The 26,650-nt window shown below is 54.1% G+C and overlaps 1 protein-coding gene across 4 annotated transcripts in view; it reads right to left on the bottom strand.

Annotated features, from left to right (window-relative positions):
• FBLN1 (fibulin 1) overlaps positions 1–26,650 on the bottom strand; it is an 84,897-nt gene that overhangs the window by 48,986 nt on the left and 9,261 nt on the right. For 2 of the 4 annotated variants that reach the window (XM_070506722.1, XM_070506724.1), the window contains exons 2-8: positions 17,817–17,919; positions 11,945–12,080; positions 9,650–9,821; positions 6,538–6,597; positions 4,955–5,056; positions 4,191–4,328; positions 2,918–3,055 (exon numbers count right to left, since the gene is read on the bottom strand). In XM_070506722.1, the coding sequence (XP_070362823.1) occupies positions 2,918–3,055; positions 4,191–4,328; positions 4,955–5,056; positions 6,538–6,597; positions 9,650–9,821; positions 11,945–12,080; positions 17,817–17,919 (849 nt within the window). Of the gene's footprint in view, positions 1–2,917; positions 3,056–4,190; positions 4,329–4,954; positions 5,057–6,537; positions 6,598–9,649; positions 9,822–11,944; positions 12,081–17,816; positions 17,923–26,650 lie in introns of all 4 variants that reach the window. The other 2 variants (XM_014864450.3, XM_070506723.1) reach the window with 1 other exon arrangement.

Here is a 26,650-nt window from a genome sequence, read left to right on the forward strand (position 1 = left end):
AAGAACAAATAAGTAGAAAAGGCCCAAGGAGTTTGTGAACACATCATAGAATCTCTCCCTCTTACGGATGCGTGTGGGAAAAGCCCGGATGATCCCAGCTGTAAAGGACCCCGTTCCCTTTGTTCAACCCAATGATCATGGAACCCTTTCCTGCCTCAGGACCCGTGAACGTCCCGAGACCCGTGTGGCCCGTGGTGTGTGGGAAGCCCTGCTCTGGCCCTCCTCACTAAGGCAGAAAGGAAGGCAGTCAGCAGGGCGTAGGATTAGAAGAAAGAGAAAAAAGGAAACCGACCAAGATGTGATAGTCTCAAGGCCCTCGGCTGCTAAACCTCAAGGTCCTAGAACATTCTACCTTTTATACTAAGGAAAGAGGCCTCTGCTTTCTAAGACTCCATCCCGTGCTTTGTGCTGGCCCCTCGGGCAGAGCTCTGCAGCCATTGGGCTGTCTGCCGGGTGGCTGGGGGAGGATCAGACAGCCTCATGGGGCATGGTTCCAGGCGCTCCAGGAAGACGGATTCTGGCTACACGGGAGGTCAGAGCTTCCTACCACAGATCACACTGTTCTGAAGGGAGTGTGGGTGTCGTCGGTGGAGGTGTGCAAGAAGAAGACCCAGCACATAGAGGAGGGGACCTGCCCTCTCACAGACAGCCTGAAACTATCCTGCAGTCTTGACAAACTTTCTCCTGATAAATATTACTTTGGACGATGCAGTCAGTTTTAAAAAGATGACATACAGGTACTGACATACAATGATGTCTAAATACATTGTTAAGTGGGCAAAGAAGCAAGTGGCAGAACCGTCTGATCCCATTTTTAATAAAAAACAAAAAGTCCGAGGGCACGGGAGCCCAGAGGGCTCACAGACACTGCCAAGCAGGGCTAGCTTTTCCCACCTGCACTTGGGCTCTGCTTGCTTTTTTGTCAATAAAGATGTATATAACTTCTGAAATAAAGATAACTTCAAAAGCAATCATGAGCTTGGATAGAAGGATCGTGGGCACACAAGAAAGGGGACCCCCAGTGCTGAGGTGAGGGACACCCCTGAGAGCTGAATGTTTGGTTCTGAAGCCACTGAATCACCGGGTGGCGGGGCTTCGGTGGGTGTCCTGGGCCCTGGGCTCCTGCGGGGTTTGGCCCCACCAGCCAGGCCCGCTCCTCCCGGCTCAGGGGAGGACACCATCCTGCCTGCGTTCCTGTGTTCCCCCTGCACAGTGCTGCACCCCGTAGAGGGAAATCGGGGCTAGGTCGGGACTTGTCAGTGTTCCTTCTCGGTGGGAATCAGGGCTGATTTTGCCATGAGTCAGGGTTTCCATCCCCGACAGATGCCAGCCTCCTCTGCGGAGCCCCCTCCAAGCATGCCACAAGTCTGGGCAGGACCCTCCTCCCTGCTGGCCCTGGGAGAGCCTTCAGCCTCCCGCCCACTGGCCCCCCCTCCCCCACCGACAGAGTGACGACAGCCCTGCTGGCAGGAGGCTGGCAAGGGGCCCAAAGCAGCCCAGCTGAGGCCCCCTCAGCTCAGACGCCTCTCCTCCCGCGCTGGATGAGAGGAGAGCTTTAGGAATGAAGACGGGGGTAGGGTTCCGACCAGCCCCTGTCCTAAGGGGTCACTATTCTATTTGTCTTTCAATAGCCTGGAGCAGCAAAAAAGTGGGGAGAGCTTTCAACCCAAACTACCAAACTATTTCAAATCAAAGATCAATACAGATCTATCTGGGAGAGGGTGAGACAGAAACAAGACAGAAACTCTGGGCCCCTCGCTCACGGTGGCGCCAGCCTTCTAAGGAGAGGGGTCGGCCCAGGAGGGGAGGCGCTGACTAGTGGGGTCTGCAGTTCAAATCAGGGCAGAAGTCTTCCTGGCCTCAACGGCAGGACCCAGAAGCTTCTGCTGAGCAGAGAGCAAGGGCAGGCCAGCAGATCTGGACTCAAAAGCCAACAGGAAACAGAATTTCCAAGGATGAATTTCAGGAGAAAGGACAGTCGCCTCCTGTTTCCAGAACAGGCACTCCTGCCAGCTGCTCCCACACCTGGGCTGCTCCTCCAGCGTGAGCAGTCTTACCCAGACCTCCTACTTTTACTAAATTCTCATGAGGTTTTCTTTCATTTCACATCCATCTTCCTCTGATATTAACACAGTATTTTTTTTATGGCTGTGAAATACACATAACATAAAACATGCCATTTTAACCATTGTTAAGTGTACAGATGAGTGGCAGTAAGTACATTCACATTGTTCTGCAACCATCACCACCATCCATCCACAGACCTTTTTCATCTTCCCAACTGAAACGCCAAACCCATTAAACACTAACTCCCCATCCCTCCCACCCAGCCCCCTGGCATCCACCATTCTACTCTCTGTCCCTATGAATCTGACCACTCACACAGAGTATTTTTTCATACAATTTTTTAATCTACCAGAACTTCACAATCACCTTGTTTAATCCCCACCTCAAGCTTATAAGCAGATATTATGATTATTCCCATTTTATAGAAGAGGAAATTGAGGCTCAGAGGAGGTAAGTAAATTACCTGAGGTGCCTCAGTTCAAAACCAGGTGTCTCTGACTCCAAAAATACTAACTCTTTCCTCTAAACCAGGGGTTGCACAACTATAGCTCTGGGGCAAAACCCAGCCTGCCACCTGTTTTTGTAAATAAAGTTTTATTGAGACATGGCCCTGTCCATTTGTTCGCATATCTGTGGCTGCTTTCCAGCTGCAACAGCAGACCTGAGTAGTTGCAACAGAGACTGTACGGCCCAAGGGCCTAACATATTTGCCATCCGGCCCTTTATAGAAAAAGCTTGCCCATCCCTGTTTTAGACACTATGCAACCTCCCACGTTCTCGAGACGTGGCTCATCACTGGATCACTCATCCCACGAGGTGGACCCCGTTAGCCCTGGCGGCAATGTCTTACCAATACAGTTGCCTAGAGCATCTTGTATAAAGCCACTCTTGCACTGTAGCTTGGGTCTGCAGCGGAAGGATCCCAGAGTATTCTGACAGATAAAATCGGGGAGGCAGTTATGAATACCACTCTCACATTCGTCAATATCTGGTACATCATAAAAAAAGGAAATTGTTAGCAAGAGTCCTGCCAGAAGCATCTTACAACACTTTAAAATCACAAGAAAGATTTTTTTTTAATGCTCGTTATTCAGACTATAACCCAAAACATTCCAACAGAGAGGTTACATACAAAAAGGGTCTTAGTTAGCCAAATGGTGCTTACATTGCTAAAGTCTTAAAACGCTGACTTTTTTCCCAAGGCTCTTCTGAGGCAAACTTTCTGTTATATAATAAATAATCCAGGCATTTTCCTGGCAAGATATGGTGGTTTTTTTCCCCATTTCAGGCTAAGTGCATGTTTAGTTTAGATCATAAAGCAACAATCTTAGTGGTAATAAACACGGTCCCTATAAACTTATTCATTCTGAAGCCGTCACAATATTTCAAACATGAACAATGGTGACTGTCATGATCAGTCGTGTTGGCTGCCCTTCCCTTGAAGGTCACAGCTGTCAAATGTTCAAAAGTGTATATTCAGCTGGCCGGGCCCCTGGGTTCTTGGGGTCCAAACCGCCCAGTGCGTCTGCAGGGTGGAGCAGGCTGGGCTTGCCTGCAGGCCCTCAGCCGCCAAGAGGGTGTGCCCTGCTTTCGAGTTACCCTCATAATTCAACCAACGTTTTTACATAAGTGGTTTTGTCGTTCTGGAGGGCTGGAAACCCTCAGCAGAAAACTATGTTCTAACAGATTCTCATCAAAGCCTTATCTGCCAAATAACATCTATGGCTTGGCGGGGAAAGGCCAGCAGCCAGAAATGTCATGTTTTTATGCAGTGGAAGGAGTATGCTTTGAACTTCAAGGAAGCCTGCAATCAGATGGAAAGCAGCTGTGGTGCAAAAAAAAAGATTTTTTTTTTTTGTAGAAAGCATATGTAAGCACCCAAAATGCATCCCTGGTCTTGTTTTTAAATGATCATGCTCTGAGCCTTTTCAGAAACTGTCATTAACTCAATATTATGGTAAACAAGGTAAATCTTTCCTAACAACAGAACTGGCTGGTGCCCCAGGCGCCACAGGTGGACGCAGCACAGAGTCCAGACCCTGGGGGAGCCCCATGCTGCCTTTCCCATCACATCATATGTACTTCTGGGGAGGTGAGGTTCTCAGACTCAGAGCATGCCATACCTTTGCAGTCATTGTTCTCTGTGAGCTCATAGCCAGTCCCACAGCTGCTCTCTCTCTGGCAGCGGAAAGAGCCCACAGTATTGATGCAGTTTTCTCCAAGCCGGCAATTGTGGCTGCCCGTGATGCATTCATTGATATCTAGGAGAGACAGAGGCAATGCAGGAGTAAGCAGCAAACAACGGATCCTCAGGCTTTATCAGAAGGAATGTACCAGAAGGCACAGAGGAATTAGTTCCCTGCATCTATCAAGTCCGGCATGTATTCGGGCTGTGCCCTGGAGGGGAGTCCCAGGCACTCACCGCCAGTTAAAAGCAAAGGTTTCTCCCCTTGCTAAGTTTCTGATCTATTGCTCTCTCTCTGAGCACCACTAAACAAATGCCAGGCCCTGAAATGGAGTCATGTGATCCTGAGGAAACCTCTAAGGGGTTATGGCCCTCCTCCATCTCCCCCTCTCATAGACGAGGGGCTGAGAGAGCCTGAGGGATGTGCCCAGGGCCACTCAGCAGATCCTGGATTCAGAGCCCGGTCAGACTCCAAACTTTTTCCCAACGCGGTGTTTATATTCTCCTGGATGAGAGCCGTGGCTGGAAGCCACCGCGCTGCAAACTCCAGGGAATGCCAGACAGCCAGTCCGAGGCTGTTTTCCATCCATGAATGGGGCCCCGAGTTACGGAAAGCGGGTCCTGCCTGGAGAGCAAGGAGAGGCAGAGCCTCCGCAGGCAGCGACCTGCTGTCCTGCTGTCGCCCGGGGAGGTGGCGTTTACCTTCACAGGAGACACCGTCGGGCAGCAGCTGGTAGCCCACAAAGCAAGAGCAGACGACCTCCTCCCCCGTGTCTCGGCACTGCTGCTTGCAGGGCCCGCCGCCTGGAATCAGAGTGCGTGTGAGCCGAGGCCAGACGCACACCAGAGACCTTCTGGTTTTCCAGCTGTTTGGCCTGGGCCAGAGAAAACGCCTTCGGGGTGGACCGGCACAGAAAGGCAGGCCGGAGCCCACCCACGCCTTCACCGCACCCCTCCCTTCCCACGGGAGACCCCAGGGTCTGGCTCTGGGTACCCCGCGGCTGCTGCTTCAGCTGCCAGCCCCAGTCTGATGAACGGGGCAGCATGTAGGGCGGCCTCTATAGGGTATGGTGGAGCCGGAAGAGGAGGCAGAGAAGAGTGTGATGCTGCCGCCTGGTATAGACATGGGGGGAGCAGGCCCCACAAGGGAGGCCGGGCCCTGAAGAGGCCCTCACGGCCCCCTACATCTCTCAGGCCAGCCCCAGGCCCCAGGCCCATGACCGCTGCCTCAGCTGCGGCCGCCTGCGCACTGCTCCCTGAGCATCACTATACCAGCCCTCCAACCATGCTTCCTCCAGGGCAGCCAGTGAGATGCTCAAAGAGCAAATCTCACAGGGACAAACCCCTACCAGGTAAAGATCCCACAAGACAAAGTTCTGACTGCTGCCCACTGCTCCAGGCCCTTCTCCTGTCCTTCCACCCCACCCAGCTCCACCCTCACCCTAACCCCAACCCAGCGCCCGGCTGCTACGGGTCTGCATGTCTCCATTCCTGTTGCCCCCAATCCCTTTTCAATGTTACTTCCTGGCTGATCCATCCTCACCCACTGCAGACCAGCCATCCCCTCCCCGAGGAGGACCTTCCCACGCCCCCCAGAGAGGATTACCAGGTTTTCTGGGGCTCTCTGCCCTTCCTCCCCTCCCAGGCCTGTGTGCTGACTATCCCTGAACACCGACCATATCATTTTGTGATTTAACTGGCTCCCTATTATTGGCCTAACCACAGGGCGAGCTGCTGAACGAACTCGTGGGGCAGACCTGCCCGTCTAGACAAACAGGAATGTTCCATGAAAGAGAAATAAAGTTCTATCATATGAAAAACAAACCTGCAAGGCTCGACTTGCTATAAATTCGCAAACACCTCACAGAGACAAATGGATAGTACCAGCGACCCAGCTGGGGCTACAAGACACAAGGTCAAGTAACGCTCACCGCCTCCAGGGGGGCTCCAGCCTCGGGGGAAGCTCACAGGGCACAGAGCCTGCGAACTGGGTCGGGTCCAGGCGGACAGTGGTGGGAGGGCTTTTACGCTAGCTTCTCACAAGGCCCCTTCTCTCTAAGACCACCCTCTCCCCACCTCCCTGGCCCGCCAGGCCCCGGCTAGAAGGAGAGCGAAGGGAGGGTGCCCAGGAGGACAGAGTGTCTTACAGTTGACTGCCAGCCAAAGGGCACGTCCCAGGAAACCCTGAGCAAAACTCCAGGTCAGACTCCCAGTGAGATGAGCACTAACTTTCCTTCGGGCCTAAGTAACCAGCAGACAGCCCTCGGGAGGCAGCGGAGTCGCACCTCGACAGCGATCATTCAGGTACGGGTCCTCTTGCTCCTCCTTCACCTCAGAAATCTTAGCTGAGGGTAGAGAGAGGCAAAGATGCGTTAATCCACAGGCAGTGTCCCATTTCATCGCAGAAGAAACTCCAAGTATTTTATCTTCTTGTAAGTATCAGGCGGTAATGCCCACCCGTCCATCTTATTAACAGCTGTGTACTCATTTTATCCTTTTTAAAAACAGAATACACTCATCAGTGTAGTTAAATCTCTAACAGACCTACGATAACAGAAACATCATGAGCACAGGGCCTGCAGTCTTAATGCTGAGTGTGGCTGTGACGTCCACATGACGTGAATATTTCAGCAAACGCAGCCGGGCCTACTATAAATCAAGCACATCTTCCAAGCCTAGAACAATGCACCTGATAAAAGCTCAGTGTGAGGAGCTGAGTTGTGTCCCCCCGGAGGACATCGAAGTCCTAACCTTCGTACCTGGGGATGTGACCTTATTTTGGAGAAGGGTCTTTGCAGATGATCAAGTTAATGAACTACAGAAATGACCCCTCAAAGCATAGTCTTTGATCCAGTTGAGATGAGGTCATTAAGGGGGGCCCTAATCCTAATCCAATATGACCGTGTCCTTACCAAAGGGGGAATTTGGACACAGCAACAGACACACAGACAGCAGAAAAATGACGTGAAGAGAGAGGGAGAAGATGTCCGTCCACAAGCCAAGGAGCACCCGCTGCCACCAAAAGCCCGGGGGGAGGCCTGGCACAGATTCTCCCTCAGAGCCTCAGAAGGAACCAGCCCTGCCGCCACCTTGACCTTGGACTTCTGGCCCTGCTCTCAACAGGGCAATGGGATGGGGGGGACCGGGTAGGGTGCAGGGGCCCTAATTTAGTAGGGTGGTATTCCACTGGCAGTTCTGGCAAAAAAGAAATGGATTAGTCCTGTTCCCTTGAGTGGAAATAGCCAAGGGTGGGATGAATCCTTAGAAAACCAAGCTCTCTGACGTTAAGGACCCTTCCACAGGATAAAATGACAGCGATCGCAATTCAACAGCAATCGCATTACAGTGCTGGGCGGGAAGCCCAACCACGCCTCAAGGAGAGGAGCCAAGCAGCAGAAAAAAGACTGAACGAAGTGCGTGACCTCATGGAAACATACAAGTCCTCATTCTTAAATTTAAATTAAACAGACAGAAGTTCCTCTATCAAATGCTTAAGAAGTTTCTAGAAGCTTATTCTCAATTTCTGTACTTATTTTTTCACAGGCCAGCACTGGTCTGTGGACGCTCTATGTGGCCCCGCTGCAGCACACAGTAGGCCCACAAGAAATGTTAGGGGAAGGGAGGAAGCACGCCTGCAACTGGGTGAGGAGGAGGCACGGGGAAGTCTTCGTAGCGACTTTGAGGAAAGCCTGGGGCAAGCACTGAAGCAGATAAAAGACGGAGGAGAAATAAGACATCTGGAGCAGAGATTGTGATTAAGATAAGACCTAAATCAACAAACCCTCCCCCCCAAGAGACAGAGGAGAAATTCTCCACCAAGATGAATAGTTTGAGTTTGTTTAAAGTGAACATGTCAGCTCTGGTTTCAAAAGTCAAGGAGGAGCCAGTATGTGGTTCCAATGCCGCTTTACGACTGAGATATCTGAAATCAGCCCCACGGCATCCATGGGGTCCTGCACTTGAGAAATTAAAAACAAAGAATGAAAGCCTGGTCCGTTTGACCCAGGAGCCCGAAGCCATCATGGTCACGAAGGCACAGTGATGGACGGCCTGACTTAGGGACCACGGGTCTGCGAGCTCTTCCCTTCTAACCCCTTCCTGCCCCTCATCCATTTTTAACAGCGAGGGGATGGAGCTCAGAGTGAGAAGGGACGCAAAATCACGCAGCAGGCTGGGGGCAGAGCAGACTCCTGAGATTGTCCAGGGTCCTTTCCATTACGCTGCAGGAAACCACAGCAATAACTGGGAAAGATTATTAGACAACCAAGACGGTTCCTGAACCATGTCACTGAACCATGCCCCAAGGCCTCAGGATTTATCTGGCTTCGGACTAAAGGAGGGTGGAGAGGCAGAGCTGGAGGACACTCAGCTGGCAGCTCTCTTGAAGCTGCTCTTGGGGTCACCGGCCCCTTGCTAAATAAAGGGCACAGCCCAGTATTAACGAGTGGGCTCTCTAGCCTCTTGTCCACACATCATCGGCCCCAGATGGAGAGAGAGAGGGCCTGGACCAGGAGTGGGAAGGCCAGCGTTCTCCCTCCTCCTCGAGCCTCAGTCCTCATCTGTGAAACGAGAGCAACGCCAGCCACTCTCACTGTCCAGGGCCGTTGGAAGGACAGGGAAGAACTGTGACGGCAAAGGCTCACAGAGCCAGGCACCAAACACTCTATACTCGTTCTCCCCCTGAATCCTCTCAGCAAGCTTCCGGAGTAAGACTGTAGTTACACCCATCTCACAGATAAGGGAACTGAGGCCTGGACAAGTCAGGCTCCCTAAAATAGATGTTAGGAGGGGGACGTGAACCCAGATTTGTCAGATCCCAGATCACAAGCCCTCAGTCTTACTCCAGGACAGCAGCTCTTAGATGAGGTGACCAATGTGAAATCGTTCTGACAACTAGAATTGGTCTGCACCAGGTTAAAGCAATGGGAAACCTGTGTGCCCACACTGCCTCTGATGGCTAATTTTATGTGTCTACTTGGTTGGACCGTGGTACCTAGATATTTGGTCAAACAGTGGTCTGACTGTTGTCGTGATGGTATTTTTTAGATGAGATTAACATTTAAGCCAGCAGACTTTGAGTAAAGCAGATTGCCCTCCATAATGTGGGTGGGCCTCATCTAATCAGGTGAAGGCCTTAAGAGAAAGACTGACCTCCCCCAGGTGAGAAGGAATTCTGCTAGCAGAAGGCCTTCAGACTTGCACTGCAACCTCAGCTCTCCCCAGGTCTCTGGCTTGCTGGCCTACCCTGCAGATTCAGACCTGCCAGCCCCCACAATTGTGTGAGCTAATTCCTTAAAATAAATGTCTCTCTCTCTACATATACACATCCTGCTGGCTCTGTTTCTCTGGATAACCCTGACTAACGCACTCCCCAAGAGGGAAGGGGGGGGAAATTACCTGTTTCTTGGAGGTCCCCGACATCACCGGGGGCAAAGTCTGCAGTCTCCTGGCCCTTGACGCAGCACGCCCGGAAGACCAGCCCACACTGGTAGCCGACCATGAGGTTGTACTCGCAGCTCTGACCCTGGGCCTGAGCTGCCCTCCCTAGCAGGCAGCAGTGGCAGCACCTCTGCAAACACAGGGGGAGAATCCAGATGGAGAAGCCAGACATACAACACAGTGGGGCACCACGGGCCTCTCGGATCCCCCCATGTGCACTCGCCCTGGATGGTAATGACACGGATCTGACTTAGCTATCTCTTCTAAATATCGGCAGTACATAACGAAGCCAACCCAGCCTGGGGCTGCTGGACCCCAGCACGCACAGGTCCTGGTTTTCAAAGGAGCCTCAAAGGGGGTTGCACCCAGCGTGTGCTTCCCGATACCCCGCTGCCCCCTCAGCTCCCTGCCCTGCCCACCTTACACACCTCCAGGAAGAGGGAGCTTCGGGAGGGACCCCCGGGGCACCCGAGAGCTCTCTAAGGGCCCACTCCTTTCAGGCGCTCTAAGATTTCTCTACCGGCCCTGCAGACACACCTTGTCTCTCCCTCCCTGAGTCAGGGTTGTTCTGGCAGCAGGAATAGCACTGTATGCTTGAAAAGCATGAGAGTCTCAAGACAGGCCATCAGGAGGCGGACAGAGTCACTGCCTGTCACCCGGACCCCAGTGCCCCGAAAGTCACACTTGAATCCCAGGGACAACATTCACCCCGACACATGAAAAGCATATTTTGGTCCTTATTGTGTTAAGAAAAGCCCAGAACCTCCAAAAGGTCCAGGACAGGAGCTAGGGAGAGGCTGCTCGGCTTGAGTTCCTCTGGAGGTGGATGGGTCTTCCATCCCGCTCCGTCTACAACGCCGGCTGCCAGGAAGAGGGGAGTGTCGGCGACCTCCTCCACCTTGCCGGGCGTGAGCAGTCCTTCCCGGAAACACCCATCACCCCTCTGCCAGAGCCATCTGCTCGCACTCCGGTTAGAATGTCCCATGCCTTTTCCGCACCTCCCTTTCTCTCAAGTCTGGGCACACACGCAGAGCTTGCTGCCAGGCGGACGGCCTCTGCGGAGCCCCAGCCCTGCCCGGAGAGGCGGTCACGCCCACGGTCCTGGCTCCCAGGCGCCCCCGACCAGACCGCCCCACCCAGCTCCCTCATGCCAGAAGCTTCTTCCCGCGAAAGTCCACAGAGGCTGAGGGTGGGCAGAGGGGCCCCGGAACCCCGATCCCTCCACGTGGAATCTCCCGCCACGTCCCAATCTGTGGGAAGAGAGACTCCCCAAAAAGGAACCGTCCCTCTCCCAGAATCCACACTTCATCCCAACTCCTGCTCCTTGAAATTGCTCCTTCCTAACTGGGATGGGAACTCCTTCCTGCAGGGAGCTCGTTTTTGTCACCAGGCACCTCCAACAGGACCCCAGCAACCAGGTTAACTCTCCAGACCAGAGCGCCTGCCGGTTGGGCTGGTTTTTCTCCCTCCCTGGGTGGTAAGGGAGGGACAGCCCAATTTATCTGCAGTTTTCAGAGCTGGGAATGCTCTCGGGAACTTCTCCGCACCCATGCAAAGATGCAGACCTTGCACAGTGACAGAGACCCTGAGCGACTGGCCCAGATGTGGAGTCCCAGGAGAGATTACATTTACTCCTAGCTTCCCTTCAGTGCATCCCTGGGCTGGATGGACCCCACTCCCAGCTCTGCCTCACCAGACCCTCCCCTGCTGATGCTGACAGGACTGCTGTCAGGGCTGCTGAGAGGCCACTTTAGAGTGTGGGCCTCTCTGAACCTCAGTTTTCTCTTCTAGAGCAGTTACAGAGGTCCTGCATTACCAGAGGCTTAGTGGGGGCCTATTTTGAGCTCTGGGCTATGACTAGCCCTGGAGGGCAGAGAAGTTTGAGGGCCTCCTGGGTGGGGTAGGGGTGTTCACCTGGAACCGAGAAGAGGGTTCTGAAGGCTCTGAGGCCAGGTGACCCTTGCTCTGACCTCGGCATTCCTGCTGGAAGCCCTGGGCCTGGAGGTCCTCAGGTCAAGGCCAGGTCACTCCATCCCTGCTTCCCAGTGTTGGACTGCCCGGGGCGTGGTCCAGGGCTTACTGACTAAGCTGGAGGCCATAGGAGACTACAGTGGTCCCTCCTCCCTCCTGGGCGGGTGGACTGGGGTAGGGGGCCTGGGGAGAATGGCGCCCCAGGCCCTCCCACGGATGAACCGTGGCTCCTGAGCTTGGAGGGGCCCAGGGCCTGCAGGCTGGCAGGGGGCCGGCTCCCACCTTCACAAACATGGCCTCGAGGCTGGCGTTGTCACTGTATGGCGTGGTGCAGCTGTCCTGCTCGTTGGCCAGGTTGATGCCCGTGGCACAGTGCAGCTCCTCCAGCTGGTTGTGGCAGCACTGCTCCTGGACCATCCTGCGGGCAGAGAGGGCAGGCTGGGCCAAGGGCTCTGATGGTGGGGGGGCGCACCGGGTGATACACAGGGCCTGGAAGCAGTAGCCCCTTGGGGATGGGAGCTCTGTCATCTTTGGGTGTCCCTCCACCTCCCCAACCCACCCCCACTCACCCACAGATACACAGAGACACACACACAATGCCTGGCATACAGAAGGCGCTCAATAAGTGTTTAGTGAGATGACTGAATGCAGAGTAGTGTCTGGGGGTGGAGTCAGGAGACCCAGTTGTGCCACCAAAGCCCTGAATCACCTCTCTAAGCTCTATCACCCACAAAACATTGCCACCTGTTTAAAAAACAAAAACTGCTGACAGCTGACTCTGGACCAGACTCTCTCCTCCTTCATCAAGTTGAAGTCTTCTCAACACTCATCCTCATTGTCCAGACTCTGAAAATAGCTCCAGAGGGGTGGGAGAGCTTGCCCAAGGCCGCGGAGTGAGGGATAGTGGTAACAGTGAGGCCGGACCGCAGGGGCCACATCTCCCAGCCCCGTCAGGGGCTCTAGGAAGAAAGGCCTTGGAAGCCGGAGGACACACATGCATAAAGGCTGGTGTCTGCACAAGCATGGTGACCTGCCAGAATCATCCCTCAGACCCAGCTCAGGGCAGCGGGTAGCAGGTGTGCGTGAGTCACAGGTGTGGCTCCCACCAGACCCAAAATAAATCTGGCTTCGGCCGAAGCCAGCACAGGCAGGAGGAGCCGCCTGACCTGCTCCTGTCCAGAGAGGGTGGGGCCCATCCGGCCTCCCTGCGCTGCCAGCCAGGCCGCCTCTGCCCGCAGGCTGCAGCCCCCAGCCTGCCCTTCCCCTGCCTCCACGCTGTGGGGCTGGAGGTCTGCACCCGGCTTCCCAGGTGCTTCCAGAACTGCCCTTGAGCTCCGGGATGGCTTTGTCTATCCTGTGTGACTACACGTTCCATCATACTTTTGGTGGATTTGCAAATAATAGGCATTTCACTAAATCGTCAGGGAGAGTGACCGGTGTGCAGGCATCCATCCATTCATTCAAAACTATTGGCCAGAATAAGGAGAGACTGACTCCCTCTCACACTGTGGGTGGGAATGTAAGATGTTACGGCTGCTGTGGAAGACAGCAGGGCTGTTCCTCAAAAAGTTAAAAATGCAATTACCATACAGTCCCACTTCCGGGCAGACACCCCAAAGAACTGAAAACAGTGACTCAAACAGATATTTGTATACTCGTGTTCAGAGCAGCACTGTTCACAATAGTCAAAAGATGGAAGCAACCCAAGTGTCCATCGAAGAATGGATAAGCAGAATGTGGTCTATACTCATGATGGAATATTACTCAGCCTTAAAAAGGAGGGAAATCCTGACACATGCTACCACACGGATGAACCTTGAGGACGTTACGCTAAGTAAAATGTCAGTCACAAAAAGACAATTATTGCATGATTCCACTCACATGAGGTCCCTAGAGGAATCAAATTCACGGAGACAGAACACAGAATGGTGGGTTTCAGGGGCTGCGGGAGGGGAATGAGGAGTTAGCGTTTAATGGGGACAGAGGTTCAGTTTGGGAAGATGGAAAAGTTCTGGCACTGCTGGTGGTGATGCTTGTACAACAATGCAGATATACTGACCTCTACACCTATAAGTGGTGAAGACAGTAAAATTTATGTTACATGTGTTTTACTGTAATTAAAACAAAATTTGGCTGAGGCCCTACTGAGCCAGGCCCATGCAAAGGCTTCAGGGACGGGGAGAGGAACAGCCTCCTGCACCGAGTGGGCTCCGGGGAGCAGCGACTAAACTCTGCCCTGGTGGGGCCGGCGGTGGAAGGAGCCCGGCGCCAGGTGCCTGGGAGCTGTGCCTACATCTCTGCTCTCCCCTTGCTGCCTGACAACTTGCACAAATGACCTCGCGTCCTTCAGGACCTGGCTCAAACACCCTTTCTCAGTGAGGCGTCCCCAACAGCTCTACCTAAATTGTAAACCTGCCCTGACCAGGACCCTGTCTCTCGTCCCTGATTTTCCCTTTCCCATGACACATCGCGCCTTCTCACAAAGCGTGTAATTCACTGACTATTTTATCATCTGTATCCTCTGCAGAAGAGATTTTGCGTCTTTCCTTCACTGATTCACCCCCATCTCATTCAGAACGGTGCCTAGCACCTGGCATGCCCTCAGTGATATTTGTGAAATGAATAAATGAAGGGGTTCAAGTGCCTGCTGGAGTGAAAGATGTCAGCTGGGGACCTGCTTTAGGTTTGGGCTCATATGTGTCCAAATTCCTCCGAGAGACTCCATGGGCTTAATTCAACCCAAGGTTTTAGGCAAATTTAGATTGGATCCTAAAGAATGCCGGCGCTTGGTTAGGGCTAGAATGCAGGGTGATGCGGGAATCGGGGAAGCATCAGAGCTGCCGTCTCCTGACAGCCTCCAAATGCGCCCACGTCAGAGGCTCAGGCAGAGCAGGACGCGCTCGGCTACAGCCAACGTGTGCGGAGGGGTCGGCTCCTCCTGCAGTCCCCTCTGATTGCCTCACTGCCCCCTGGAGTCCACCCCACAGGACCCCCAGGGCCTTCCTGCCTCAGCTCTGTCCAGGAGGCTTGCACCACCCCCCAGCTCGTGTCATCCCATCCTACCTCGTCCTGAGCTTAGAACAGCAGTGAGGATCAATAAAGACTTGCTGATTGAAGGAAAACTGAGAATTTTACTTAAAACTGGTGAGCCTGGTAGAAGGCCATCTTGAAAGATGATAAATGACGCCAGAACTAGTGGCTTACCAGGTGGCCGGTGATCCTTGTTTCTTGCATCTTTTAACTATTACTAGTCAGAGCATCCTCTTAAACCAGATTTGACCTCTGATCTGCTCTCTCCCTTCCCTGCTGTCATTAAAAATGGTCACATGGATAGAGCTGGAGAGAAATCCCCTGCTCTGGGGCATCACCGTGCTGCTGAGGGGCCCCAGCACGCAGCCCGCCCTCATTGCAGCACCGCAGCTCTGACTCGGGGCTCGGAAGCCTCTGTCGTCTGCCGTCCTCCAGGCTGGGCAGGGAAAGCATGGAGGGCTGGGGCGGCAGTGGCGGGGTGGGGGGGGGGGGTGTCTAGGTCTCCTGAGTGGCCCCCACGGTGGCACTCACATCTGTATCTTGAATGAAACCCCAGATGCATCTTACATGAGCTGCTTCTCACTTTCAGCCCGAGAGCCCAGGCTGGGCCCCTGACCTCTGCAGACTGTGTGGGGCTGGGACCCCGACATTAACTGAGCAACAGGGATCATGTGCAGGGCAGGCACCAGAGGGACAGCAGGGCAGCGACACGGTCAGAGCCAGTCAACTCAACAGCTAACTCGCCAAGCAGCGTCGACCCACACACGGCCCCCTGCCCGCGAGTTCACTGGGCTAAGTCGAACGGCCTCCTAGTGACTCTGTGAAACAAAAGGGTGGTCGCTCAAAATCAGTGACCTGTGATTGGTGTCCTGGGAGCTCACTAATGCGTTCTGACAACACTGTAATATAGAAGCTCCCATCAGCCAGCCAGAATTTCCCCAGGCCCCACAGGATGAAGTGAGCACCACCAGAAACAAATTAGGGGCCAAGAGGAGCCTGGACTCGCCCCCACATTTCCCACAAAGAGAGAAAAAATTCCCTCTTGGCCATTCAGATATTATTCACATTCAGGAAATCTCTTACTGCATGTTTGAAACTTACCCCTACCAAAACGTAGATCGTAATGGGAATGCCTACTGCACAGCTGAGAAGGAGCCGCTGGGGGTCAAAGATAACTCGAGGCCTCATAAAGACATCGGTGAGCAGACATCAGGAATAAATGTAGTCGAGGCTAAAATTCAAGTTCTCAAGGAGGCCCAGAAGCCGCTGAGTCTCTTGACCTCAGTTCCTCCCTCTGACATGGAGAAGTCTGGCTGGCGATGCCTCACTTTCTAAGTCTTCGATTTCAGTATTAATAAGAGCGGCTCTCTGTTATGGGTTGAACTGTGTCTCCTCCAAAACTCTCTGTTGAAATCCTAACCCCTAGTACCTCAGCATGTGACTGTCTTCGGAGATGGGGTCTTTAAAGAGGTAATTCAGGGTAAACGGTCATTGGAGTGGCCCTAATCCCATGACTGGGGTCGTTACAAGAAGAGATCAGGACACAGATACACCCAGAAGGGAGACCATGTGAGGACACAGGGAGAAGATGGCACTCTACCCTTCAAGGAGAGAGGCCTCAGAAGGAGCTAACCCTGCCGACACCTTGACCTCGCACTCCGGTCCTCCAGAAGCGTGAGGAAACAAACAAACATCCGTTGTCTAAGCCCCCGTCTGTGGGTTTTGTTATGGTGGCCCCCAGCAGACTACCATGCTGCCACTGTCCGGCTTTGTGGTGCTGGCTTCCTCCCTCGCCTCTATCACTATCCCAGCCCTGAAAGGAGGGAACCACAGTCCTCCTTTTACGCCTGGGGAAACCGAGGCTCTGAGCTGGCTCAGGCCACACAGCCAGAGAAACCCAGGCCTGGTCAGTCTGGCCTCTCGTCGGCAACGTCCGCGAACAGAAGGCTCGGTGCTGATCCCCCAGCTCCACCTGCCCCTCCGACATCGCTAGCGCTAAGCCGCATCTGGGAGCCCAGATCCCAGCTCTCACTCCTCGGAGGCTCCGTGAACCCTAACCGCGTGGTCTCCCAGTCAATTCAAAGAATCCAAGCGCCCCGCTTTCTCTTCCTTTGTTTGGTCTATAATGCTTTTGACTTTTCAAGAATTTGCTAAGTTGAGATTTACATCCTCCATCACTGCTGGCCGCAGCACGCTGTGCTCGATGCCAACACAAACGCAGAGCCCCAGGAGGAGGCGCGCAAGCCTTCCCTGCACATTCTTTCCATAGCAGCTCTCTACCCAGCACCCCACGGCTCCAAGCGGCGACGCAGCTCAGACCGGATTAGAGGCAGAGCAGACGAATGGATGGCAAACGTCAGAACGTGCACACACCCTTGTCCCCGACATCTGCTGCCTAGACAGGCAGATCTGGGTTCACATCCTGACGTCATCACCTACCAGCTACGTATACTGGGGGAGGCTCAGTGTTCTCGTCTGTAAAATGGGATTAATTATAGGGTTAAATGAGATAATACGCCTCAAATGCACAGTGCAAAGTAGGAGCTTCATAAAGGCTTGCTCTTAATTTTACAATATGTTTATGGTGACAATCAACATTATATACCTTCATGATTTATTCTAAGTTTACATTCTCCCAAAACTTTTAAGGGAGCTTGAGTCAATTTAGGGAGTGCAGAATAAAAATAGTCAGTCCAGACGTTGGCTACCGCATAAGGTGAACTGTCTGGGGGACTCTGCTCTGGACTGGCTCATCTGTGTTTTTGGGGTCTGAAGGGGGTCCACGCTTTTATTTTTTTTGTCAGGAGGAAACTGACTTGGCCAGTGCCCAGCTGTGGCAGAGAGGGCTGCAAACCCAGGCCTTGTTGCTTGCAGCCCAGTGAAGGGTAGAGACCCCCTGACAACCACAGGGCAGCACGGGAAGGGTGAGCCGAGTCCCGTACGGCGACCATGCGAGCACGGAGAAAGGAGGTAGGGGTTATCCACGGCACCTCCCACAGCCTGGGCCAATCCAGCCCCGGGTGCCCAGCCTCTCCTAGGGGAGTCTGGCACATACTCCCTTCCTGCCCGGCTTTCCTCTAAAGAACCACCATTCTGGTAAAATGGTGGCCATTGGCCAACGTACCTGCATTCCTTGGATTCCGAGGCATAAGGCAGCGAGCAGTCCCTGTGCTGAGTGGCCATTCGATGTCCATCAGCACAGCAAGCCTCCAGGGGGACATCTGCACCTGCTGTGCAGGGAAGAGAATGGGGTGATTGGCACACAGGCTCCCCTCTGACATGCGTCTCCCTTGGGTGGCCGAGGGCTTCCCCTCCCAGACACACCACCCAGACGCCCACGTCCTTAGGTCTCTATCATAGCATCAGGCCAGTCTGACGGGGCCATGGGCACACCTGTTCCTTTAGTCACTTGACAAACGCATACTGAAAACTCACTGGGTCCCGGGCTGGGAGCACACATCCTGCTCCTTCCTAGAGCAGCCTGAAATCTCACTGTCACCTTCCGAACCCACTCTGACGGGGCTGCAGCTCAGCATCCAGGATCCACGCCCGCCCGGACTGAATGCCTGCTCTGAACACACGCCGGAAACTCAGACGGGGTCCCTGCCGTCACAGTCCAGAGGGCAAGAAAGACAGGAGCTGCTGACAGAGGCATGACCAAGCTGCCGTCCAGCCCAGTGGTCAGGGAACCCAGGACGTGACCAACCTGACTCCTCTAGGGTCGGAGATGGTTTGGCCACTAGAGACAGACAGTGCAGAGTGGGGTAGGCCTGGAGGTTCCAAGCAGGGCTGGTACCCAAACCTGGGACGACCGAGGAATGCTTCTCTGGTGAGTAGGGACCCGGCCTGGTGAGTGGGGAGCGCACACCAGGCAGGAGGCTCAGAGGAGGAGCTGGAAACGAGGGCCTCGAAGAGGGAAAGGGCCAGTGTTTCTAGACCAGCCTCTGGGACCCGCATCTGTGCTCTCACTTAACCTCCACTGTCAGGGTGGTGTCAGCTCTCATCCTGCAGGGGGGGAGCCTGAGGCTGGGGGTGGTTTCTGCCCTTGATCTGCCACAAGACTGAGTCTCTGGTCACACAAAGGAAAGATGAATGCTCATGGGGTCCAGCAGCTGGCCCACATATGCCCTCACAGCTGGATAACAGCCCAGCTGAGCTGGGAACCCAGCCTGCCAGTCCACAGACAGGCTCTCAGCCCCCACCCCAGCCTGCTGCCCCGAGGGGCCCCTCAGCTCACAGGAGGGAGAGGACCCCACTGTGCCCCAGGGGAGGAGCAGCAGGGTACCAAGTTGCCCTCGGCATAAGGGACTCACGTGCCGAGAGCCTGAGCACCAATGGCCTTTGCAGCCCGGGCAGGTCACCCAGCGCACAGCAGGACATTGCAAAACTGGGCTTAAGAAACACCACGTTTTCTTACTGACAGCTCTCCAGCGCCCAAGGGCGTAAATCCCGCCGGGCTTGGCAGCGTTTCCTGGCACCGACGGCCGGGTGTCCTGTTTGAGCTCATTATTCCTCCAAGGCCGGGCCCTCGGGGTGGCCCCGGATGGAAGGCTCACCCCGGGCTCAGAAGAGGCCGGGACTTCCTAAAACACTGGCTCTGACCACCCGTCGTCAACCACCATGGACGCCTCTGCCGTCAAACTGCGTCTGGAACACACTGCCCTTGAATGCTCTCAGGCACAGGAGAAACTACTGCCGCCGCCGCCAAGGGCACTCGCTTCCAGAAAGACCCTGGGGTGGTCTGTGCATGGCGAGGAGCTGAGGCTGGGCTGGCAGTTACATGTGGCCAGGTGGAGGAGGGGTCTTGCCTCGAACCAAGTCCAAGTCCCCTTCCGGGGACCTCCGAGCTGCTTTCCACCGGGAAGGATGTAACCCACCCCATCTCACTCTCCTGGGCTCCCCCAGGCTGGCAGGGGGAGTCTGAGGGGGTTTGGCTAAGGGTGACAGTCCACCCCATAGCAACGTACCCTAGTCCATTGCCACCTGGCCACTCGGTCTATCCCTACCTCAGCTGTACCCTCTCCGTACTCCCCAATGATGCTGTTTAGTGAACATGGGAGATGTACCTTGGCATAAGAGACTCACATGGTGCCACGAGCCTCCCCGCACCAAAGCAGGAGAGCCACCATGAGGGAGAGCCACAGTCACGGGGATTGTCTCAAATGCTCCCATGCAGTCATTTGTTCATCCCTTCATTCTTGCTTCAACTGGTTTTAAGAAAAGCACTCACGAAACAAAGGACCTTACCTGCCAGATAAAATATGGCCCGTGGTCCATCCCTGGGATGACTATGACCCAGCCACATGGCCTGACACTGAGGCTGGTCTCCCTGCACAGCCAGCCCGGGCTCCCCGTTCACCCCAACTCCATCCGGGCCCACTGAGCTCTCCTGCCTGTGGTCTGAGCCCTCGTGGCTTCTCACAGCCTCTCTCCAGTCCTGGCCCACCCCCCATCCGGTCTATCACCCGCTCCTGCAGCCTGCCTGGGTGGCCCTCTGCCCCTACATCTCACTGTGTGTGTGGAGCACAGCTCACCGTTTTCCAATATTCTGTCTGCCTTCCCCTCCCAACCACAACCATCTTGAGAGCCGGGCCTGCCTCTCGTCCTCTTCCACCTCGACACAAAGCTGGCAGGCAGCAGCTACAGAGTTGAGGAAAAGAGCGTAAGCTTTGGAGTCAGACTTGGGCTCCGATCCCAGCTCCAGCGCTTTCTTGCTCTGTGACCTTGGGCAGGCCACTTCACCCCTCTGAGCCACAGCTTCCTTGGCGGCAAAATGGGGCCCACAATTCCTTTGCAGAGTTGCTGAGAAGATGGATAAAGCTTATGAAGTTCTGAGCACACAGTGTGCTCGGTTAAACAGCGGCTTGATTACACATTAAAGGAACAAAGAGGATTTGCTTGCCATTGCCCATGAGATGGGGGAGCCAGGGCCCCGTTGTGGGGTGCGGCAGCCCCGAGGGATGAGCAGCAGCCCCAGAGCCTCCATCAACTCCCAGAAGGGCAGGCGCAGGTGGAGCTCAGACTCCCGTGGCCGGCTCAGCGGGGCGAGAGCTTTGTGCCCTGAGCTGTAGAAACATTTGGAAACGATTCCCGCTGGGAAGCCTTGACTCTTTGAACCTTATTCTCAGCAGGACAATAAAATGTTAAGTCTTTCCCGCAGTCCAGAAACTTGGAATGTCACTGGAATGCTCCAAACAGCCACAAAACTGGAACTTGTGCAAAACGGAGCCTCACAGCTGCCCAGGGTCAGCGTGCCCTCCCTGGGGGTGAGACGCCCGTCAGCCAACGGAAAGCTCCTGCACGGCCCCGTCAGAGGGCACGGAGAGCTCACCAGGGACCACAGCCTGGCTGGACAGTGACAAGGCAGCCCTGGGCAGGGCATCACCGTCCTCATCCTAATAAACAGCCCCGACACTTGATGGGCCCTGTAGAGAAGGCCCCGTGCATTCACCATCTCTCACCCCCTGGGCCCTTAAATTCCTTTTCATGCCTCCGTGCCAGGCACATGGTGTCACACTGTCGAGGAGAGGTGGCATCGTTTCTGACCCATTCCCCGTCTTGGAGTCTATGTCATCCGATATTTCACCATCGGGAACAAACAGCACTGGTTCGAACATCCTTATTTGTGTATCTTTACTCCTGAAGTCATGATTAAAGCCACAGTCCCCGAAGGAGAGAAGCCGGGTCACAGGGAATACATCCTCAAGACTCTTGACACATACAGCTGTCCCGAGGGGCGTCCTTGCTTGCACAGTCCCGCCGACCCTGCGACTGGACCAGGGTGACAGGGGTTTGTTTAGAGCCAGGGCCTGTGGCTGATGGGTGGCCAGCTGGAGCCGGGCTAACTGGCCCAAGCTCATGGGCCCCTGGTCAAGGCTGAATTATTGACATGGGGACGGGCTGAGCGCTCCAGCTTGGTCAGAGGGGACCCAAGGGGAACGCCAGCCCTTGTTGTTACCATGCTCCCCTGGAGGGCTGGCGGCTGCTCTGGGGACGTCACAGTGCAGGCAGTGGAGGAAGGTCGCAGCGTCAGCCAGACCTGGGTGCGAAGCCCTGACCCCACTTAGCAGCATGCCACCCCCAGGCCAACTCCTGAGGCCGCCTGTGCCTCAGGCTCCTGATTCATGAACTGGGGCACGGACCCTGCATCACCGGGTTCTTGTGGGGGCCTGGTGCGCAGAGGCAGTCAGGGATTCTCCCACCGCCATCCCTCCTCGACCCCCATTCGCTGCTGTCTTCTAAACTGCGTGCCCTAAGTGCCCCGCCACCAAACCGTCACATCAGTGGCTGTGGCTATGGAATCTGGACTTTAAATGTAAGTAAGAATGGAAGAAGCTGAATGGAGTTAAGTCACCAAACAGTGATGTGAACATAAACATCAAGGTGTCCTCGCCCCCACCCAGTGGGTGGCCAGGTCTGCGCAACGCTCAGCCATCACTCAGGGCTCCTGATGCTCCCTGCCAACCTCTCATCCGGCTCCTCGGTCAGGGCTCTGGCCCCTCTGGGCTCTGGTCCTTCTCTGTCCAGCCTTGTCACCTCCTCCCCCCAGACACTACCCAGTTCTTGCAAGATGTCCCTCAACACCTTGTCTCCCCACCATCATTGCCATCTCCACTGGTGCTCCCTCAGGACTGACTGCTCACCATGTGCCAGGCAGGGCACCAGCCTTTGTGAGTCTTAACTCTCACAGGAACCCAGTGACACCAGTTCATTGTGTTCCCCATTTTGCAGAGAAGAAAATTCCGGCTCAGAGAGGTTAAGTCACCAGCTCCAGGTCACACAGCCAGAGGGGCCAACGAGTGGCAAAGCCAGGCATCAAGCTTGGTTCTGGCAACCTCCAAAGCTGTTCTGGTCTGCCTCCTCCAGAATTAAAAACTCGTTCAGGCCAGGGATAGTATCTCTCTCGTCTCAGTACCCCCGCAGCACCCGTCCACGCCCAGCACGAGCAGCAAGGCTCAGCAAGCACTAAACAGGACTGGCCCACAAGCATCTCAACCAGGGGCCTCATCGGCAAGACCATCCTTGAAATGTAGTTTGCTTGCAAACAGGCCCCCTCGCAGGGACGGAATGACCCCGAGGCACAATCGTTGTTGGAGCCCCTGGCAGCAAAGCGCAGGGCGGGCTGCGATTTCAGCAGAGCCAGGGACATGCTGGGGACATGGCTCTGAGACTCCAGAACTGCCACTTTCTTGGCCTTGGAGACAGCTGCCCCCAGCCCATTAGAGGAAAACGGGGCTGCAGGGAAAGGGGTCTGGTGGACAGAAGGGTGAACTGTCCGGTGTCACAGCTCAAGATGTCACCAAAGGTACCATCTCCTGCAGGTTGGTCTAAAAGCGTGTCCATCCCGTCCAGAAAAGGTCTGTTATTAACTTACGTGCAGAAACAAATAAAGCCACTCACCTCTTTGGGAGCATTGCTTTCTTGGAACCAGGCTCTCTAAAGCACAAAAACAAGTGCTGCTCCACCCCCGGGCAGCTCTTCCAAGCGACCCCAATTAGAAAGGGACAGAAAGAGTTGTCTTTGCTGTTTTCATACTCATCCCCTCCGTAATAAACAAGCTTTACTCCGGTGGTGAAAATCAAATGAGGTCAGAAAGGGAGGCGCGGAGGACCAGGGAAAGAGTGCAGACAAGGGAGCCCGGGCTGGTGTCCCCGCTTTGTCCTCAGAATTCACTGGGGAAACTGTAGTCCCTAGAAATGTGTGTTGTAACCTGCAGGAAGGGTTTGAAAAATCATTACCCACTGCGTTCAGATTCTATAGGTCCCAACCAGCTACTCTACTGAAACCACGTTGAGTACGACAGTCTGGTTTGTGGACCACTATTTCTCTCTCCCTGTGTCCCGCAGAATAACGGTTACATATGCATCCTTGGGTTAAAATTAATGCTAAGTTCTCCATGATTGTTGCTTTTGAGAGGTGAGCACCTAACATTAAATTAAACACTTCATTTCAAGTTTTATTGTTGAAGACATTATGCTAAGTGAGGTGAGGCAGTCACAAAAGGACAAATCCTGTATGATTCCACTGGTATGAGGCCCTTAGAGGAGCCAAATTCACAGAAAGTAGAATGGTGGGCGCCAGGGGCTGGAGTGGGGGGAATGTGGAGTTAGTGTTGAACGAGGACAGAGCTTCAGTTGGGAAGATGACACAGTTCTGGAGCTGGACGGTGGTGAAGGCTGCACGACAACATGAACGTACTCAATGCCACTGAACTATATACCTAAAAACGGTGAAAATGGGCAATTTTATGTTAAGTACATTTCATCACAATAAAAAATACACTTAAAAAGTTGAGTGTTTGTGTGCCATTTGGTACCCCCCTTCATCAGGAAAAGAATTGGATGTTTTTGCTAATTAACTCACTTGCCGTTTTCAAGTGATGTCATTTTAAGGCGCGAGTCTGAATACCGTAGAGAGGTAATTTGGTAAATGGTGTCTTAGAACGTTCTTGTATCTCTTGTATCGCAGTTTGGAAGTGAATACAATGTTTTACGTGGCAAGCTACGAGACCTCAAATGGGAACAGATAAAATGTTTAGTAACAAAGTAAATTGCAACTTCGCAACCAAAATAAAGATGATTTAAAAGTGAAAACAAAAATCCCTGGGATCACACTTCCACAGCATGTCTCGGGTGGTGGACAGGGCGGACGGACGGAGGAGAGGCAGGAGGGCCTGATGGTCAGCGTTGCTCTGGCTTTTCTCTACTGCATCACTGCGGGCACCTCGGCCGGCTCATTGTACCTGGGGGTTGGGGCACCTCTCAGTTATCTGAAAGCCAGTGTCCTCAGCTTTACTGCCCCTTCACCAAAGCTGGGGACTACCTGAGGCCCACAGAGCCGCCTGTCTCCTGCCCTCACTCGTGGATTTGTCTGTCAACACCCTCTCCCCGCCTGCACATCCCATCACACCCCTACACGGCGCCTTCTCAGAGTCAGCCCGGCTGCTCCCAGATAAGGAGCAAGCAGCTGGGTCAAGTGACTGCCACCTTGGAGTTCTTCTGGAGGTGACAAGGAGGCTGCCGTGCAGCATCACTTCCCCCAAACACACACAGGAACTCAGCAACGGCAGTGGAGGGGAAAGAGGGAGGAGATTCCCAGGCGACGGCCCCGCTCTAACACGGGACATGCAGCTGGAACGGGGCTGGGGGCAAGAAAAGGACCAGGTGACACCTCCTACCCAACACCACACCTCACTGGTACCCAGGGTTTTGCAGAGGTCCACAGCATCCCATCGACCAGGCCAACCCGGCAGTCACAGACCCCCGGCAGCAGCTCCAGGAGGGCATAAAATCAAAGACATCACGCGCACAGACCCGCCACATCCGAGCGGCCCTCCCACATCATGTCAGGAGAGCCAGTTGGAGCAAACGAGGCCATCGCTGCTTCCTTCTCCGCCCCTCGGAGGAGTGCTAACATCTCTGAAATTACTTCAGGTGACCCCATGCTGGCCGCCCACCCACGCCCATCCCGGGCCATAGACGCTCGTGAGAGAGAAGCGAGGCTCGGGCCACTGTGGGATCTTCTCTCAGATCATCTCCCTCTCTTCTGAGAAGAAGCTTCAGTGCAACACAGTTTGAACCTCTGGTTCCTGTAATCTGACTGTGCGGATTAGATCCACAAAGCACAACATTGAACCTAAACCAAGAATAAACTCTCGCAAAATCTCATTAGCCTGCCACTCAGACGTTCCAAAGGAAGGCATCGTTGTGGGTTAAGACTGCCCAGCCCTGAACCCAGCTCCACGTCTTACGGAACCTCACTGGGCCCCCTTTTCTCTCTCTGGCAAATGGGGCAGTCACTGCGTAGGGCTGGGAAGATCAAAGAGAGAACCCAGGGGAAGTGCCTCAACAGGCACCTGACCGCAGAAAGGAACAGGATCTTCAAAATAATATAAACACAGGAGTTAGCGCATCATGATGGGGTGGACGTTATTTTTCAAGGGATCACACACTCCCCAGGCTGACACATCGCCAGATGGCCGACACCCCACCACGTCACCCCTCTTCAGGAAAGAGACACACCTGCCCGAAGTAATCAGTGAGCAGGTGGACAGAGACAGCCCGGTTCACAGGTGTCAGATACCATTTGTCACAGCAGCTAAAACTAAATTTCCTCCAGGTGAATTGAGTCTCCATCAGGATGACGGCGGGCTGTGACTCAGGTGATTTGATGCATGCCAAGGGCTCGCTATGTGTTCTGGGGCAGCTGAGGCTCGTGGTCTGGAGGAGCACATGCTCCTGTTGAGAAGTAAAGATATGGACACATGTTCTTTCCAAGACTGAAGATGCTGGCTGGCAGTCGGAGGGGTTCTGTATGGCTCCTTAGGTGGAAGCTTCCAGAATGTCAGCCTGCCAGCTGTGAACATCACAGGGGCTTTGGGCAATGCCTGATGGGCCCTCGAGCCACTGAGATTAAACAGCCAGGTTACTCGTTGCACAGTGTTACTGTGGGACAGGCCCAGGGCTGGAGCTCCAGAGGCCTGGGGTCTGGTTATAGCTCCACCATTGAGGGTCCTTCCACCTGGAGCAAGCCCTGGCCTCAGTTTCCTCATCTGTAAACTGGGTGGAGGAGTTGTCCTGGAGTCAAGGAAAGGCTTTCCAAACTCCACCTCATGTATGGCCACTGGTCTAACAAAACTTCCATCGGATTGCAACAAAATGAGAAAAGGAAATGAACAAAGGACCTTTCCAAAACCCAGCCTGATTCTCTTTAAAAGGATTTTATTTTATTTATTTATTATTTTTGCTGAGGAAAAGTCACCCTGTGCTACATCTGTGCCAATCTTCCTTTATTTTGAATGTGGGTCACCACCACAGCATGGCTGCTGACGAGTGGTGTAGGTCCATGACTGGGAACCAAACCCGGGTCACCAAAGTGGGGCGCATTGAACTTAACCACTAGGCCACAGGGCCGATCCCTAAAGGCTTTCTTTTATTCTGAGACCTTGTCCGTCCAAAA

This window comes from Equus asinus, chromosome 4, assembly GCF_041296235.1.
Source record: "Equus asinus isolate D_3611 breed Donkey chromosome 4, EquAss-T2T_v2, whole genome shotgun sequence".
In the NCBI taxonomy this organism is placed as follows: domain Eukaryota; kingdom Metazoa; phylum Chordata; class Mammalia; order Perissodactyla; family Equidae; genus Equus; species Equus asinus.